Source organism: Pelodiscus sinensis, chromosome 2 (assembly GCF_052426305.1).
Source record: "Pelodiscus sinensis isolate ZL-2025 chromosome 2, ASM5242630v1, whole genome shotgun sequence".
In the NCBI taxonomy this organism is placed as follows: Eukaryota; Metazoa; Chordata; order Testudines; family Trionychidae; genus Pelodiscus; species Pelodiscus sinensis.
In genome coordinates, this window is record NC_143053.1 from 150,296,657 (window position 1) to 150,314,413 (window position 17,757).

Below are 17,757 nucleotides of genomic sequence, written 5' to 3' on the forward strand. Positions count from 1 at the left end.
TACTACAGTACATGCTTGTGTATGAATTCACCCTATAGAATGACTAGGAAAAAAGTAAGTTTTCCCTGGCATGCTAGTATGGATATATTACCACCATCACTGAACTCTCCCAAGGTTTTTGAAAGCACTATGCACCAAATCACCATAGTTTTTAAAATTTGTTGTTTAAAGCAACACAATAAAAAGTGAATAAAAATGACTGACTAATGCAAGACAGCTGTGGGAATTATATGAAACCAGGGCTTGATCCTGCCAGGAGCTGAGCACGCCGGTACAAATCTACTTGACCTCTTAAACACATGCTCTAACTTTTATCCCATGAGTAGTCAACTTCACTGAGACTATTCACTCCTATTGATTCTAGTTAAACCACGTGTTTAAATGGTTTCCTGGATTGGGGCCAGACAGCTCAGCACTTTTTAGAGCTCAACTGACAGAGAAGCCCGTAGGATTGGTCTATGATGTATCTCTTGTGGACTTAGAGACATAACTTTGCAAAAAGCCATTTCTCATATTTTCCTGCAGTTCTTTGCAACGACTTTAATATTCACTAAAAAAACTTAACATGCTGCTCTGCTCATCTCAACATTATTGTGCCCCGAGGAAAGTTTTAGACTTTAAAAATATCGGAATTAACTAGACCGATCTCGTAAAAGGTTACAAAATTTCTGTAGAGACAGCCATTCCCTAGTGACAGGAAACTGGAGATTTTAGAACTCATTCAGTGTTGAAAACAAGAGGAGAGATTTTGAATAGTAGTTTTAGGTCCGATTCATAATGTATTTTAAAGTCTTTTCCATGGCTGTAGTTTTGTTTTTATTTTATTACCAGGCTTAAGGAATTTTGAGATAGAGATAAATAATCTCTACATCCACCTGAGAAATACTGTCTCTCTCATCACCATGCTCTTTTCTTGTTTCTTCAGTCTCATGATTTCAGACCAGACTATCCCCTTCTTCCACCTTGCACCTACCCTCTCTGCTAGAGCTCGCTTTCTCTTAGCATTTCATTCCACATGCCCCGAGAAGAAATTATCTTATATAAGAATATTAAGATGAAGAGGCAGAAAAAGCAGATAGATAAGAAAAGCAATATTATGTAGTCTAAGTGTGGCAAGTTGTATATTTCTGAATCTTAGACAGTGTCTGGCAATAAAATAATACAAGTCAAGAGTTACATTGTTACAATAGCCTGCAGAAAACAAAGCTATATTATAGACACAAAAAACCATACTGATTCAGTTTAGACTGAGTTTATTCCAATCTTATTCTCACTTAATTCCTGTCTGATAGCACTAAAATTAGTCTTCATGTAGCAAGAGCAGCCCTACTCATAGCTATGCAGATACTGAATTGTCATATGGTAGTTTTTAAATGTTCTTTTTCTGTGATTTAAAAAAATCTATCTATTAATACAATATTCAATAGGAAAGCATTATACTTTTCCATTTAAGTTTCTGGAGTGTAAGAAAAAAGTTGCTGCATATTACGAGTCCGTACATTGATGATTTAAGCCCACCCTAAAAAGACATGCTCCATTGTCTTCTGAGATTAAATGCTAATCAAAGTAAAATTCATTTTGCTAAAATTCTAAGAATCTCACTGCTGGACACCCAACCGATAGAAATTAGGAAAATGTGATCCTGAAATTGTTTTGAACAATAAATTTAAAATAAATGAAAGTAAACTATGTCAAAGCAATAAACTGAAGCGATTAACATACATCACCTCATCGCCTCACCCCAGTTCTGATCCAACAGATTGTTTAAAATAAAGGAGGAGGGAAAAAAGATCCCTACAATGAAGAGAGCTTACCTTACATTCACAGGAGTATGAGGGTGCCAGTGTGGCTGACCAGGATGCATATTAGGGTGATACAGCTGCTGGAAGTAAAACATTAGCTTTGATTATATAATTGTATCATTACTTAATCTGATTCCATTTGGTTAATTTTCTATGGAGCTCTTTTCTAAAGTGAAGAGTTGTCCTCAGATACCTCATTGGCATTGTTACAATAGCCTGCATTGTTACTACAATTTTATACTTCCACTACCAGTTGGGTATGATTTCAGCAGCGGCTGAATCGGAGATCCCTGGGGCAGAGCAGCTGGGGTGCTGCCGGGTTGGTCCTGCAGCCCTGAGGGGCAGCGCTACAGGACCAACCGGGCAGTACCCCAGCTGCTCTGCTCCCGGCTTCCCCGATTCAGCTACTGGTCAGTTTCAGCAGCAGCTGAATGGGGGGAGCCTGTCCGGCTGCCCCAGCACTTCCGGGTTCCTGATGGTGCCGGACCATCAGGAGTCCCAGAGCATTGGATGCCGGACTAATGGAGTTTTACTGTACATTGATTCGTTTCTCAGACATGGGGTCATTCTGGATGAAAATGCAACTTGCTCCCTCAACAGCACTGAATGCTACTGTGAAGTATATGAAACAAGAATGGGACCCTCATTTCCACTCCAGAACCTTTACCCTGGTTAGGAGAAAGGAATGGTATAAAGTGTCCGTAAGAGCCCCCAGTGCAACCACAGGAGGATTCCCCTGATGTGGACACCATGGAGGAAAATTGTAAGACTGCCTACTACAGACAGCAGGCACACAAAGTGCATTGGGGATGGGACCACACGATGCAACGCTGCAAAGGTTCTCAGTGCTGTGGTCCATAGGGAAGACCTAGGAGGATGCTAACTTAGAATGCCCTGTATGGATGATTAAATGATTGAGACACCTTTCCAGTCTCTAAGCTGGCCAGGATCAGGAGGAAGCAAAGGTGGCAGAAAGCGATCATCGTCCCCTGACCACCCACTGGGCTGCAAGTTCTATGCTGCAGCAGTTAAGAGAGACAGAACAAAATTTCACCAAAAGGATAAGAAAGAAATAACAGGGCAGAAGTGAGAAATAGGAAGTTACCTTAATTACAGACAGCAATATCTACACCGCTAAAGTAATAAAACTGAAGTTGATATTCCCTCCAGCAAATGTTACTCTTACCTGGTAGTTATGGACTTCAGGATTATTTTTTGCACTAAAATAAGACAAAGAAAAATAGCTTTTCTGTAATTAAAACTGACAAAAATAAGAAAATGGATCATTTCCTTGAATTAGTTTACTATGTGATGAAAAAGATTGAGAACTTGATCCTTCAACTGGCCACAGAAGGAAAAGCTCTATGCCTGTGTGGAGTCCCTCCAGGTCTAATGAGGCTACAGAGAAGCACATCCATCCATCCATCCTTATGCAGCCAGTTGCAGGATCGAGGCCCAAACTTTTTGGGAATACTGGAAATGTGCTGGTAACAGCACAGTTCCACCCCACAAACCTTCCAGATCCTGCATTATCAAAGTACATAGTTTGATATGAGGAGTAATGGAACTATCCATGTATAAGCAAGAGCTAAGACTTAAATAATAATAATATGAAAATGTCAAATATTACAGAGTACCAAAAAAGTTTGTAGAAAGTGTTACTTTTCTAAACTATATTTCTTCAAGCTTGTAAGAGTGTTTGTACTCATTTGTGGCTAAAATCATGGCAAGTTTTAATTTTTTAAAAAAATATAAGACATTTTAAATTTAATTAAGTGCCAAAAAAGTATGAAACATTTCTAATTGGAGAAAACCAACATTTTCCTTTACATTTCTAAAATTAATTCAATCATGTTTGTCTTACTAAACCTTAAAATCCCCACCCATTCTTCAGCTAACAAAATAAGAAATGGCATCTAAAAGCATTCTTTTTCAAAAATGAAAAACACCTGCAATTAGGGATTCATTACACAAGTATCTTCATCACCATAACTCTACTGCTGCTAGTGTGACCTTTCATTAAAAAGAAAGGTAAACACAACTGCACAGCACTAGTTAAGAGCTAGAAAAATTAGTGTGCTCCTTTGTACTCCATGTATTCCTACTGTCACAGGTTTGTGAAGTGACACTGAGTAGGTTACCACATGAAAAATATTAATTTAACAACACCTATAATTCAGTTTAAGATGGCATCATGTTCTATATTTTAGTGAGATGTAACACAATGTATGTCCGATGTTACAAATTCAATTAAAAAACATTAATTGCTTGCTCAACAAAGGTCTGTTTGTACCACAGTCTACATTAAAGGGAAAAAGAAAAGAAGATTTTTACTTACAAAGCAATTAACCAATACTAAGTGCTCAACATAATGACAACAGAGATAAGAAAGGAAATAAAATTCAATTTTGCACTTCCTTTCAAAAGGACAGAAATCCACTTAGAACAAAAAAGCAAACAATGTTTCATGCTTAGTCCCTGATCTTACACTGGGGTCAGCTGCCATGGGTGCAGAATTCTCTGCTAGCCAGTTCTGATGTGGGGACAGGGCCTCAGAACTCACTACCACGCTGTAATGATGTACGCACAATGAGAATCTAGATAAACTTACCATAGCTGTGCTGCCTTCACAGGATTGTTTGCTTAAAAGAAAGAAAACAATTAATCAACATTTACCTTTGAAAGAGAACTTAACAGTACCATAACCGTGGTTCTTTGAGATACTCTTCAAATATGTTAAAGACGGTGATAAATTGGATGATGATTAAGTGTTCCTCATGTCCCCTGAAGGTTGGCCAAAAAGTAATGGGCTTAATCTGAAGGGAGGGAGATTTAGTAGGAAAAATTTTCTAGCTCTTCAGACAGTTAAGTTCTAGAACAGGCTTCAGAGAGAGGTTGTGAAATCTCCATGATTGGAGGTTTTTAAGAACAGGTTGGACAAACACCTGTCAGTGATGGCCTAAGTTTACTTGGTCCTGCCTTAGCACAAGGTGCAGGACCTGAAGATAGCTCAAGGTTCCTTCCAGTCCTATACTTCTGTTATTCTATTCAATCCTACGACTCTCTGTTCCAGGATGTTCCTACGTACATTTTTTGTTCCAAGACCTGGCATCTACCGGTAGCTCAAGAGGGCATCCATTCTATCCTGTCCTGAAGCACCATAAGTGTAACTGTTAGGGATAGGGCAGAGTGAGATTGATCTCTTTTTATATATTCATTGGGTATAGCCAACCAAGAGAACTCTTGTAGGTCTTGTGGAGACACTATGGCTTGGAGCAATGTGGCTCTCAGCTAAATGCCAAAGATACATACCCCTTCACCAGAGGGCAACTGATGAGAGGATTTTAGGTAGCGATATGGGCTGCTGGTGTTGCTCTAACACTGAATCCTGTTTCTTCTGATACTCTGATATAGGTAAGACCAGGAATGCTGAAGGGAGGAGCGACCTCTTCCTTGAGCACAACTGCGTCTGGCTTCTCGATGCCCAAGATGACGGACCCCACTAATCCATGATAGTAAGAATACTATTGGCTCCTTGGTATTTTACATTTCCTGTGCCATTCCTGAGCGGACATCAGCACAGTTTAAGGAAACGATGGGGTCAGTAACCCCCTAGATGCGCACATGGAGAAGTACCTCTACACATGGTTCTCCCCATTTCCATGAAGAAAGGGAAAGGGGAGATTGTGGCAAAAGTGTTGCTAACCCCCAAGCATTCCAAAAATCACACTTTAGTCACACAAAGAGAATTGCCCATGGTGGCCCAGAGAATGAGGCTGAGGAGAAGAAAAGACACAAGGAACAGTGAGGATGCAGGAGAGATAAAGGATAACAGAAAAGAATTGGGAAAAGTTGCTACCTTTGGTTTTTCAGCTGGTGACTCATTCGGTTGTGCTCACTACATTGAGCTATAATTTTGTTTGATTGTACAGGATGAACCTCCCAAATCTGGGACTCTCTGGTCTGGCAATATCCATGGTCTGTCAGGGCCATGGATGTTGCTGGACCAAAGAGACCGAGAGGTGGAGAGTGGAAGCCAGTCAGGAGAACCCCTGGCATCAGCAGGACCAGGTGGCAAATGGGGAGCTCCACCCCAGCCAGGGAAGCCCTGGTGTCAGATGGCCCAGGCGGCAAATGAGGGGTCCCTGCCTCACCTGGGGAACCCCTTGCAGCAGCAGGGCCAGGAGTGGGGCCAGGCAGGAGAACTGGCCCCAGTAATGGGGCCAGTGGTGACCGGGCAGCCCCAGCCAGGGAACTCTGGGAAACCCCCAGTGGCAATGGGATGGGAAGCCCCAGCTGGGTTAAAAGGGCAAGGTGGGGCCAGGAAACTCCTGGTGTCAAAAGGGCCAACTCCTAGAATCCCCAGCCGCAGTGGAGCTGGAGTTGCCGGGCGGCCCTGGCCAGAGAATCCCCGGTGGCAGCAGGGTGGCAGCTTCCAAGCCTGGCTGGTGGTGTCTGGATGGCCCCAGCATGGGAACTCAGGGAACCCCCCAGGAGCAGCGAGTGGGAGCCCCAGCCTGGGAGACTGGGAGTGGGACAGCCAGGAGGGGAGCACTGACCTCCCCTGGTCTGGCAAATTCCCTGGTATGGGAGTGCTCAGATCCCGAGGGTTCAGAGCAGGGAGGTTCAACCTGTAACATGGTCACCTATACATGAGCAGAAATACTGAAATATGCATGTGTGCTCATTAACAGCCAGCCTTACAACTAGTTTAGTGACGTGCAGAATTCAAGCAGATCGAATAAAAGCCCCACCTTTAAAAGTTGAATGCCTCCGTGATGGGTATCGTTTGCTGGGTTTTCTTTCAAATGTACTGGTTCTGCGTAACCTGGACCCATGTGTTGCTTGATACTCTGTTCGACCACTAAAAAAAAATTTTTTTTTTTTAGTTAGATAGAGTAATTGAACTCCAGCCATGCTTTTGAGCTTATCAAACATGCTTACAGAAACCCAACAACTTTGCAAAGAGAGAAAGAGAGAGAATACTCAGAATGAACTGGATAATTCTATTATTTTTGTGCTGTGTCTTCCTGTGCCCTCAAAGAAATGCAAATGCACACTTGTTATTTCATTAAATACCTGAATCTGAAGCGTGATCCAAGCCTTATGAAGTCGGATCGGCTAGATTTACTGTTTGCTGGTGCTCGCAGCCTGAAGAATGCGTGGTGTTCCACTGCACATTTCCACAAATGTTTGCAAGTTTTGGCATTGTCTAACCGGAAAACAAAGGTGTGCTCTTGCTCTCTGCCCTAAATGCAGAAACAAAAACTTTGGACGTTGGCAAGCACATTAGTTAAAGGCAAACACAAAAGGGAAAGAGCCTGATCCAACAAGGTGCTGAGCTCCTTTAGAAGTGGAATGTGCTCAGCAGTTCAATGGATCAGGTTCCAAGGTAGGGAAAAAAATTTACCTGTTCATCATCTTCTACGACCACAAGTGTTAATTTGCTTTTTTTGAAGTCCATTTTAGTGATTTTAGGCCTAACCATACAGGAAATAAATAGACATTTTATAAGTTTAGGATTTTTAATGAACGAAAAACAAACAAGGCATATAAAAGGGTTTAAAATAATGGGACATCTGGAGCTTTTTAAACAGGTATTCGAAATATAAATAGATGTTTAACAAATCCCTTTGAATATTGTTGAAAGATAACCTAACCTGGTCAGAAGCATGCATCTTAATCTATCTTTGATATTGCAGAATTAACCATTCTACTTAACTCTACCACAAATAAATTCAAATCAAGCAGAAACAGATTATTGAAAAGGAGAAGGATTTCAGCAGTTAAATAGGGATATAAATAAAAAATGAATTACCAAAAAAATAAACCTATTTTGTTTGCTCCTTCAAAAATCAATATGCCTGTTGGTGTAAGTCCCAGAGCGTAGTCACATCCATCTCTTCCCTACAACCAAACACATGATGGAATAATCAATATGCAGTTACTAGCACAAATCTTAATATGGCCATAACACAAACCTTTTCTTATAAGGTATAGTACCAAAGTCTATTTGTATGTTTTCATAGAAGAGAATTACGACTAGTTTATAAAGAGATGCATATTCTTCTATTTATAATCTCTGCCACTCCCCACAGAAATAGAACAACAGTGTACGTCTTACCTTAACAACATGCATATCTACACCATACATTTCCAACCATTTAGCTTTGTTCAAGTAGCACAACTCAGCCTGTGCTGGGGTTTTTCCCCTGTGAAAATAAAATGGAAAATTTATTTTAGTTTGCAGTAGTGTATTTGTTTATATACAGTACAACTCCCCTTTTCATCCATCATCCAGGCTCCCCTGCCTAGGACTCTGCAGAACACTTAAATACAGGCTTAACTTTACACGTCTACTTAAGTCCAAACCTGTTCAGCAAAGTATGAAAACATAAGTTTAAGTACTTTGCTATGTAAGCAGGGTCTTAAGTAAAGGCCTATATGCTTTGCTGACCTTGGGCCTGGAAGACTACATATGGACTCCATGCTGCTGAATTCATACACAGCAGAACTTATAAATTTAGGCATTCCTGGATTGCTATAATTGAATGCAATCCTCTTTTATTCCATTACTTACACTTGATAAAATGACTGCTTTATATTTGAATGCTGCCAGTTATATGCAAATGCAATCTTAATATCTACAAAGAAAGTGCATAATTGGAAAGAAAAAAAAATTAATAAACTTTGTGCCACACTAACACTTATAATGATTACATTATGCACCTCTAAATAATGAAGTGTTCTTCAAAACAATTTCAAAGCCCAGGCTTTGAAAAATGGTAAGGAATTGGGCATCCTAACCATTTTAGGGACCCCAAAAATCTTTTGCAAATAGTTGGTGCATGCCTGCACCCCAGACTTCCACAAACTCAGCTCCGAGGGGTAAAGAACAAGGGGAAGTGCAGATTGACTGCTTTTTCACTTCTTTGTCTGCCAGGAATCCAGTCATGAGCCAAAGCAAAGGAAAAGAAGGGTAGGTGTGGAATATAAATAGGGCCATGCATCTTAAAGAACTTATAGTTATAGGCAAGAAACCTCTCTTTCTTTTTTAAGTGCCAACCCCTATGTCTGTTCACATGTGGGTGACTGGCAAGCAGTCCTCAAAGGAAGGGTGTAGCAAGGATGCAGGAAATGTAGACAACTGTAACACTGCAATTCCAGAGTCTGAGTCAGCAGAAGAAGTTTAAACCAGAGCACAATGTTTTGTAAAAGTGTGTAAAGAACTCCAGGCTGAAATCTTACAAATATCCAACACGGGCACTTTTCAAAGCGATGCTATGGAGGTTGCCTGTGCTCTAGTGCAGGGGTCTCCAAACTACGGCCCACGGGCCGGATGCGGCCCGCGAGGCCCTCTCATCCGGCCCGTGGAGACCTTTTTGTCTACGGAAAAAAAATTACGGAAATTTACATGTATCCTGCCAAGATCAGCCGCCGCTTACGTGGACGTTATGTTTTTACCGAATTAAAATAGAGGCACGCAGTAGTGCGTTATGTTTTCCAACCGATCATTACATTGCAAAACCTTATTCGCTGCTTACTTTTTCTACTTCCGTTCAGTCAATGAGATGATATAACATCTAGTGGCGGAGTTTTTAAATGGTTTGCTGCTGGTTCAAGACTTGATTATTTTGATCACAGTTTGCCAGTTGCGGTTGACTGTTGCGATGAGGAGGTGTTGGTGTCAATTAGCGTCTGATTTCGAAACATGTTGCACTCTATTTTATTTAGTGATAAATATTTTATTTAGTTCAGAGACATGTTGAAAGATACAGACACAGATTCGCAAGATTTACCATATTACACAGCAGTAAGATGGCTAAGTTGTGAGAAAGTTCTGAGCAGAGTATTTAAGTTAAGAAAGGAAATAGGTGACTTCCTGGAAAGTAAAGGCAAGCCACAGCCATTACTGTCTGATGAAGAGTGGGTATGGAAATTGGCTTTTGCTGCAGACATAACTAGTCATTTAAATTTTCTGAACCTAAAACTACAAGGAGAGCAAAATCTAGTTTCTGATCTATACACCCACCTAAAGGCCTTCAGATCCAAACTTGTCTTGTTTTTGGAACAAGTACAGGCCAACAACTTGATGGACTTTCAGCAGTGCAAGGTCTTCATGGCTGAAGCAACAGCTGAGTTCCCCACGTCATTTGCATGCGAGATCATCAAAGACCTCCAGCTGCAGTTTCAGCAGCGGTTTTCTGACTTGGATTCAAAGGCAGAAGAAGTGAGATTGTTTCAAAACCCATTTGAAGCAGATGTGGCCAGTTGCCCAGATGAACTGCAGCTGGAAGTCATTGAGTTGCAAGCAAATGACCTCCTTAGGGACAAGTTCAAAATAGGACTGGTGGGTTTTTACCAGTTTTTGCCCAAGGAAGACTTTCCTAATGTCAAAACTTTTGCATCAAGGTACCTTTCAATCTTTGGAACAACATACCTGTGTGAACAAACATTTTCAAGAATGAAATACGTGAAGAACAATTTGAGAACAAACTTGTCCGATGATAATCTCAGGTCACTGTTGATGTTAGGGACAACAAATCTAAAGCCAGAAATGTCTGCTATTTTGGCATCCAGGAAACAATTTCACCATTCACACTAATACAGGTGTTCATGTGTAGTGTATCAATGTGTTATTAAATAATAACTGAATAAAATAATATTAAATAAATAATTAAAAACAACATCCATGTTTTGATTATTTTTTATTTGGACCTCAAGTGTGTAGTCGGCCCCCGAACTGCTGTTTGATAGTTAATGCGGCCCTCGGGCTGAAAAGTTTGGAGACCCCTGCTCTAGTGGAATGGATTTTCACCTCGTTCAAGTGAGGGAGATGTGAATCACCCTAGCTGCATCATAGTGCAAGAGGCTCATAGGTATGTGGTAGTGAGAGTCTGTTCACTGTCCAATTCAAAGTACCCCAACACATAAATGTCACACCATATCAGATACATGTAATGGAAAATTAATAACACAGTTACCATTAATATTCTTGCATGGTGTATGTATGGGAAACACCCAAGAGATCATCAGAAGAAAATGTGGAAGAAAAGCGTGCTTATCAGATACATCTGGGGAGTGGATAAGCAGGTTTCTCTCAGAGTAAGCACAAGCTGATGCTTCCAGCAGGTGTCATCAAACTCAATAAGAAATCAGACAGCAAGTGGCCATTCATTTGCATTGCAAAAGAGAAGGAACAGATCAGTTTGCATTTTTTAAAAACAAGGAAGGAAAGTAGGATGGGTCCTCATTCGGCAAGCTCCATGTCTCCTTTCTCACAGTTTGAATTTTATTTTGAGGGTCAACCTTCAGAAGACATCAATTCAAAGGCTAACTGGACTATAAGAGAAGGTCAAAGAACATCAAGTGACCGTTCACTTAAGGATACATGGGAACTGAGCACTTTGGATTTTGTGGAAGATGTTGACCAAAGGGGTAGGTCAGCCATCTAAGATCAGAAGTAGAACAGTAAGAATCTTACCTTGATACAAAATAGTAGTTATGTTAGGTCCTTAGCCTCTATTTCTTGTAAACATTTCTAATTCTATCCTTTGTACCCAAATTCTCCTCTTTGGTTATTTTACTATAAACAAACCCAGTATTGTGTTTGAAGTGTTTGTTAACTGTATTTAAAGTGACAAACTATGCCGTTTGTCTCTTCAGAGGCACAAACCCTATTATTCCCCTGAATACTCCAGGAAAGGGCTGGATATTGCAGGGCACATTATTTTTGGAAAGTCTGGGACTGGGGGTGTTCGGGTTATAAGAACATAAGAACGGCCATACTGGGTCAGACCAAAGGTTCATCTAGTCTAGTATGCTATCTGCCAACAGTGCCCAATGCCAGATGCCACAGAGGGGATACATCTAGACTGGCATTATTTTCTGGAAATGCTTTTAACGGAAAACTTTTCCGTTAAAAGCATTTTTGGAAAAGAGTGTCTAGATTGGCACGGACGCTTTTCCGCAAAAGCACTTTTTGCGGAAAAGCGTCTGTGGCCAATCTAGATGCGCTTTTCCGCAAAAAAGCCCCGATCGCCATTTTCGCGATCGGGGCTTTTTTGCGGAAAACACATCTCTGCTGTCTACACTGGCCCTTTTGTGCAAAAGTCTTTCGGAAAAAGACTTTTGCCCGAACGGGAGCAGCATAGTATTTCCGGAAAAGCACTGACGATCTCATGTAAGATTGTCAGTGCTTTTCCGGAAATTCAAGCGGCCAGTGTAGACAGCTGGCAAGTTTTTCCGGAAAAGCAGATGATTTTCCGGAAAAACTTGCCAGTCTAGACACAGCCAGGGAGTAAACACAACACATAATCATCATGTGAGCCCTCTCCTGTCATCCATTTCCATACAAACAGAGGCTAGGGACACCATTCCTACCTCTCCTGGCTAATAGCCATTGATGTACCTAATCTCCATGAATTTAGGTTCTTTTTGAACCCTGTTAAAGTCCTAGTCTTCACAACAACCTCTGGCAAGGAGTTCCACAGGTTGACTGTGCACTGAGTGAAGAAAAACTTCCTTTTGTTTGTTTTAAACCTGCTACCTATTAATTTCCTTTGGTTAACCCTAGTTATTGTATAATAGGAACAAGTAAATAACTTTTCCTTATTTATTTTTTCAACACCAGTTCGGTGAGATCTTTTTGAAGTTCCTCACAGCCTTAACTAGCTTAGTATCATCTGCAAATTTTGCCACCTCACTGTTTAACCCTTTCTCTAGATCATTTATAAATAAGTTGAATAAGATTCATGTCAGGACAGACTTTGAGGGACACCACTAGTTATCGCCATTCTGAAAACTTACCATTTATTCCTATCCTTTGTTTCCTGTCTTTTAACCAGTTATCAGTCCATGAAAGAACCTTCCTTGTTATCCCATTACAACTTACTTTACTTAAGAACCTTTGGTGAGGGATCTTGTCAAAGGCTTTCTGGAAATCTAAGTACATTATATCCACTGGATCCCCCTTGTCCACATGTTTGTTGACCCCCTCAAAGAACTCTAGAGGTATGTCTACACTACCACCCTAGTTCGAACTAGGGTGGTTAATGTAGGCAACCGAAGTTGCAAATGAAGCCCGGGATTTGAATTTCCTGGGCTTCATTTGCATCTTGCCGGGCGCCGCCATTTTTAAATCCCCGTTAGTTCGGACTCGTGCCCCCGGCTACACGCGGCACGGAGTAGGTAGTTCGGATTAGGCTGCCTATTCTGAATTACCGGTACACCTCGTTCCATGAGGAGTAACGGCAGTTCAGAATAGGAAGCCTAATCCGAACTACCTACTCCATGCCGCATGTAGCCGCTGGCACAGAGTCCGAACTAGCGGGGATTTAAAAATGGTGGCACCCGGCAAGATGCAAACGAAGCCTGGGAAATTCAAATCCCGAGCTTCATTTGCAACTTCGGTTGCCTATATTAACCACCCTAGTTCGAACTAGGGTGGTAGTGTAGACATACCCTAGTAGATCAGTAAGGCATGATATCCCTTTACAGAAACCATGTTGACTTTTCCCCAACTAATTATGTTCATGTATGTCTCGGAGAATTTTATTCTTCACTATGGTTTCAACTACTTTGCCTGGTACTGACATTAGACTTACTGGTCTGTAATAGCCAGGATCACCTCTACAGCCTTTTTTAAATATTGGTGTCACGTTAGCTATCTTCCAGTCCTTGGGTACAGAGCTCATTTAAAGGATAGGTTACAAACCACAGTTAATAGTTCTGCAATTTCACATTTGAGTTATTTCAGAACTCTTGGGTGAAAGCCATGTGGATCCAGTGACTTGTTACTGTTAAGTTTATTAATTTGTTCCAAAGCCTCCTCTAATGACACCTCAATCTGGGACCATTCCTCAGATTTGTCACCGAAAAAGAATGACTCAGGTTTGGGAATTTCCCTAACATCCGTAGCTGTGAAGACTGAAGCAAAGAATAAATTTAGTTTCTGCATTGACTTTATCATCTTTGAGTGCTCCTTTAGCCTCTCAATCATCCAAGGGCTCCACTGGTTGCTTAGACAGCTTCCTACTTCTGATGCACATAAAAAACATTTGCTATTACTTTTTGGGGTTTTGGCTAGCTGTTCTTCAAACTCCATTTTGGCTTCTCTTTTTATATTTTTACACTTAATTTGACAAAGTTTATGCTCTTTTCTATTTTCCTCACTAGGCTCTGACTTCCACTTTTTAAAAGATGCCTTTTTATCTGCTTCTTTTACTTGGTTGTTAAGCCATAGTGCACTTTTTTGATTTTCTTATTGTGTTTTTTAATTTGGAGTATACATTTAAGTTGGACTTCTATTATGGTGTCTTTGAAAAGTTTCCATGCAGCTTGCAGGGATTTTACTTTTGTCACTGTACCTTTTAATTTCTATTTAACTAACTGCCTTATTTTTGTATATTTCCCCTTTCTGAAATTAAATGCCACAGTGTTGGGCTGCTGCGGTGTTTTTTCCACCATAGAGATGTTAAATTTTATTACATTATGGTCTCTGTTTCCAAGCGGTCCCGTTATATTTACCTCTTGGACCAGATCCTGCGAGCCAATTAGGACTAAATCAAGTATAGCCTCTCCCCTTCTGGGTTCCAGAACCAGCTGCTCCAAAAAGCAGTCAATTAAGGTATCAAGAAATTTTATCTCTGAATCCTGTCCCGAGATGAAGTGTACACAGTCAGTATGGGGATAGTTAAAATCCCCTACTATTATTTTTTATTTTAATAGCCTCACTTATCTCCCTTAGCATTTCATAGTCACTATCACTGTCCTGATCAGGTGGTCAATAATAGATCCCTACGGCTATCTTCTTATTATTAGAGCATGGAATTACTATCCATAGAAATTCTATGGAACATTTTGGCTCATTTAAGATTTTTACTTTATTTGATTCTACATTTTCTTTCACAGAGTGCCGCTCCCTGACCAGTGTGACCTGTTCTATCCTTCCGATATATTTTGTACCCTGGCATGACTGTGTCCCATTCATCATCCTCATTCCACCAAGTTTCTGTGATGCCTATTATATCAATATCTTCCTTTAATATGAGGCACTCCCGTTCACACACGTTAGTATTTAGACTTTTAGCATTTGTGAATAAGCACTTTAAAAATGTGTCACTATTTAGCTGTCTGCCATTTCCTGATATGTTAGACTTCTTTTCATTTGATTGTGTCTCATTTGATCTTACCCATACTTTATCATCTTCCATCCTCTCCTCCTGATTAGAACATAGAGACTCTCTATTAACAGACTCTCCCCTAAGAGATGTCTCTGTGTGATTCATGTGCTCCCATCAGCTTTCCCCCAGCACTTAGTTTAAAAACTGCTCTATAACCTTTTTAATACTAAGTGCCAAGAATAAACAAAAAGCTGATGGATACCAGTGTATGTCTGGAGTATAGCAAGCAGGCTCCTGGAATGAGAGTTGCTCAGTTAGGGATGCTTATTACACAAACACTCAATGTATGCTTATATGCTGGCTGGGAGTCTCCAGACAAGAGGATTTCAACAGCATAACAATTTATGCACCACAAGGAAGATAGTGTAACAACCCCTCAGTGAGCTGAATTGCACCCCAGAATGTGAAAATGTCCTAACTGATAATAAAGGAGGATAAAATCTGAAATCCATGGAGCATCTGAGCAGACATTACTTCCCCATGTGTCCACTTTGCTACAGCAACAAACAATCTCGGTGATTTCTTAAATGGTTTAATATTTTGCAGGTAGAATGCCAATGCTCATCAGACACCAAGAAAATTCAGTCTCCTTCCTCACTGAAGGCATTCAGGAAGAATACTAGTAAGTGAATTGATAGGATGATGTGGAATTCAGAAACTACCTTTGGGTTGAACTTTAGGAGGTGTGAACGGATACCTTTTCTTCATGAAGTATAATGTATGATGGGTTGGTCCATGAGGCCCCCAAATCTTCCACTGGCCAATGCAATGGCAACCAGCAAAAAAGATCTTAATTGGTAAGTGGGACCTTGAAAACATGGCCAGGGGTTCAAAAGTGGCCCAGTGGTTACCTTCACTCATAACTAGTGATGAAATGCTTTCTGATGCTGCCCACCAGTGAGTTCTGAGCACATGGGAGGTGCAACACAGAAATTGTGATGTGGTTCCAGATGCACCAGTTCCATAAGTTGACTGTCTCTATGCAAACTGGGAAGGATTTTGCCCCTCCTCATTATTATGGAAAACAGCTCTCTTGTTGCCAGATATTACCCAAATATGTCAGTATCATATCACTGGGAGGAAAGCATTGCATGCCTGTCTGACTGCACTTAGTTCCAAAAGATTACTACCCATCTCAGTCTTCCCTGGTGTCCATGTATGTATCTTGTGATGGGTGACTGCCTATGTGGGCTCACCTGCCTACAAGGGATGCATCCATAATTATCATCATGCTGGCTACGTACATGTGTGCCGGGTGGGGTGAGAGTAGGAAAGGGACTGCAATGCACTCAACGTGGGGGTGCTGAGTGAAGCCCTGACATTGACTGTGACTGTCACAATGGTGTTCACGCTGTGTCTGTCTGGCACACATACCAGGACTTACAGCAACAGAGTTGCAGCCTGACAAATGGAAAGAGAGCCTGACTTTTGTTCTGGGTTTAGGAGTGACTTGGTTTACCGTACTGCTCATAACCAAGAGTCCATTTGCAACTCTTGGGAGGCTCTTGCTTGCAGTCACTTCTAGGGTCTTGCTGATAATGTCTAGGAGCTGTGTAGGAGTCCAAGTAAATTTTTCCATGTTTATGCAGATGTCCAAGGATGCAAGGAAGCAAAGCAAGGACAAAATTGCCAACTGAACTTTCAGATGGAATCTGTGTGTTAAAAGCCAGCCATTCAAATTCAGAAAATGCTGTAAACTTTTTGTCTCTTCTGTGCTGTCACCAGTAAGAAGACCTTTGTGAAGGCCTTGGATGCTGTTAGATATAATAGGAGTCCTCTGAACCGGCAGTGTTTCTGTCCTAGAGCAAACTTGAGGAACCTTCTCTGGGACAGGCCCAAGTCCATGTGATAAAATGCATCTTCTTGTTCAGAGCTGTTCCTCGTATGTCCTTTTTTCCAAACAGGGAGCTACTCAGGCCAACATAACCACGCAGAATTTTAATTTATGAATAAAAACATTTAATTGCGATAGATCAAGAACAGAGCCTCCATCCTCTCTTTTCCTTGGGAACTCTGCAATTGTGAGAGAACCCTTTTCTCTGGATGCAAAGGTAGAACTTGCTCTGTCATTCCTCATTTGAGGAGTGAGTCTACCCACTACTGGAGGATCTGAGAGCAGTCTCTGAAGGAAGGAAGGAAGGAGCAGAATGTTTACCCAAGAAAGGAACTTCTGAGGTGATGGAGAAAGAAATGTGATGGCATAGCTCAAATTAATGATATCTAGTATCCACTTGTCTATTACAGTTGTGGACAAAGTATGGTAAGCAGCCACCAAAGGGTAGTTTGGGAACAGGTGAGGATGTTGTTATTATTACGTTGCAATCTTCCAAAGTCCTGTCAAAAGGAGCTGTTAGCTAGTGGATAAGGCTGAGTAGAGGTCGTCTAGTGATGGGACTGCATACATGGGCCTCTAAGCTCTTTGGGTATGTCTACACTACCCTCCTAGTTCGAACTAGGAGGGTAACGTAGGCATACCGCACTTGCAAATGAAGCCCGGGATTTGAATTTCCCGGGCTTCATTTGCATAAGCGGGGAGCCGCCATTTTTAAAACCCCGCTGGTTCGAACCCCGTGCAGCACGGCTACACGGGGCACGAACTAGGTAGTTCGAACTAGGCTTCCTAGGAAGCCTAGTTCAAACTACTGTTACTCCTCATTTCACGAGGAGTAACGGTAGTTCGAACTAGGAAGCCTAGTTCGAACTACCTAGTTCATGCCCCGTGTAGCCGCGCTGCACGGGGTTTGAACCAGCGGGGTTTTAAAAATGGCGGC

At 41.3% G+C, this 17,757-nt stretch overlaps 1 protein-coding gene across 3 annotated transcripts in view; it reads right to left on the reverse strand.

The window, feature by feature from the left end:
* EPB41L4B (erythrocyte membrane protein band 4.1 like 4B) overlaps nt 1–17,757 on the reverse strand; it is a 266,752-nt gene that overhangs the window by 108,645 nt on the left and 140,350 nt on the right. For all 3 annotated transcript variants that reach the window (XM_075921605.2, XM_089776480.1, XM_075921604.2), the window contains exons 8-15: nt 7,927–8,014; nt 7,621–7,709; nt 7,213–7,282; nt 6,882–7,051; nt 6,557–6,666; nt 4,414–4,444; nt 2,989–3,022; nt 1,815–1,882 (exon numbers count right to left, since the gene is read on the reverse strand). In XM_075921605.2, coding sequence (XP_075777720.1) covers nt 1,815–1,882; nt 2,989–3,022; nt 4,414–4,444; nt 6,557–6,666; nt 6,882–7,051; nt 7,213–7,282; nt 7,621–7,709; nt 7,927–8,014 — 660 coding nt within the window. The remainder of the gene's footprint in view (nt 1–1,814; nt 1,883–2,988; nt 3,023–4,413; nt 4,445–6,556; nt 6,667–6,881; nt 7,052–7,212; nt 7,283–7,620; nt 7,710–7,926; nt 8,015–17,757) is intronic.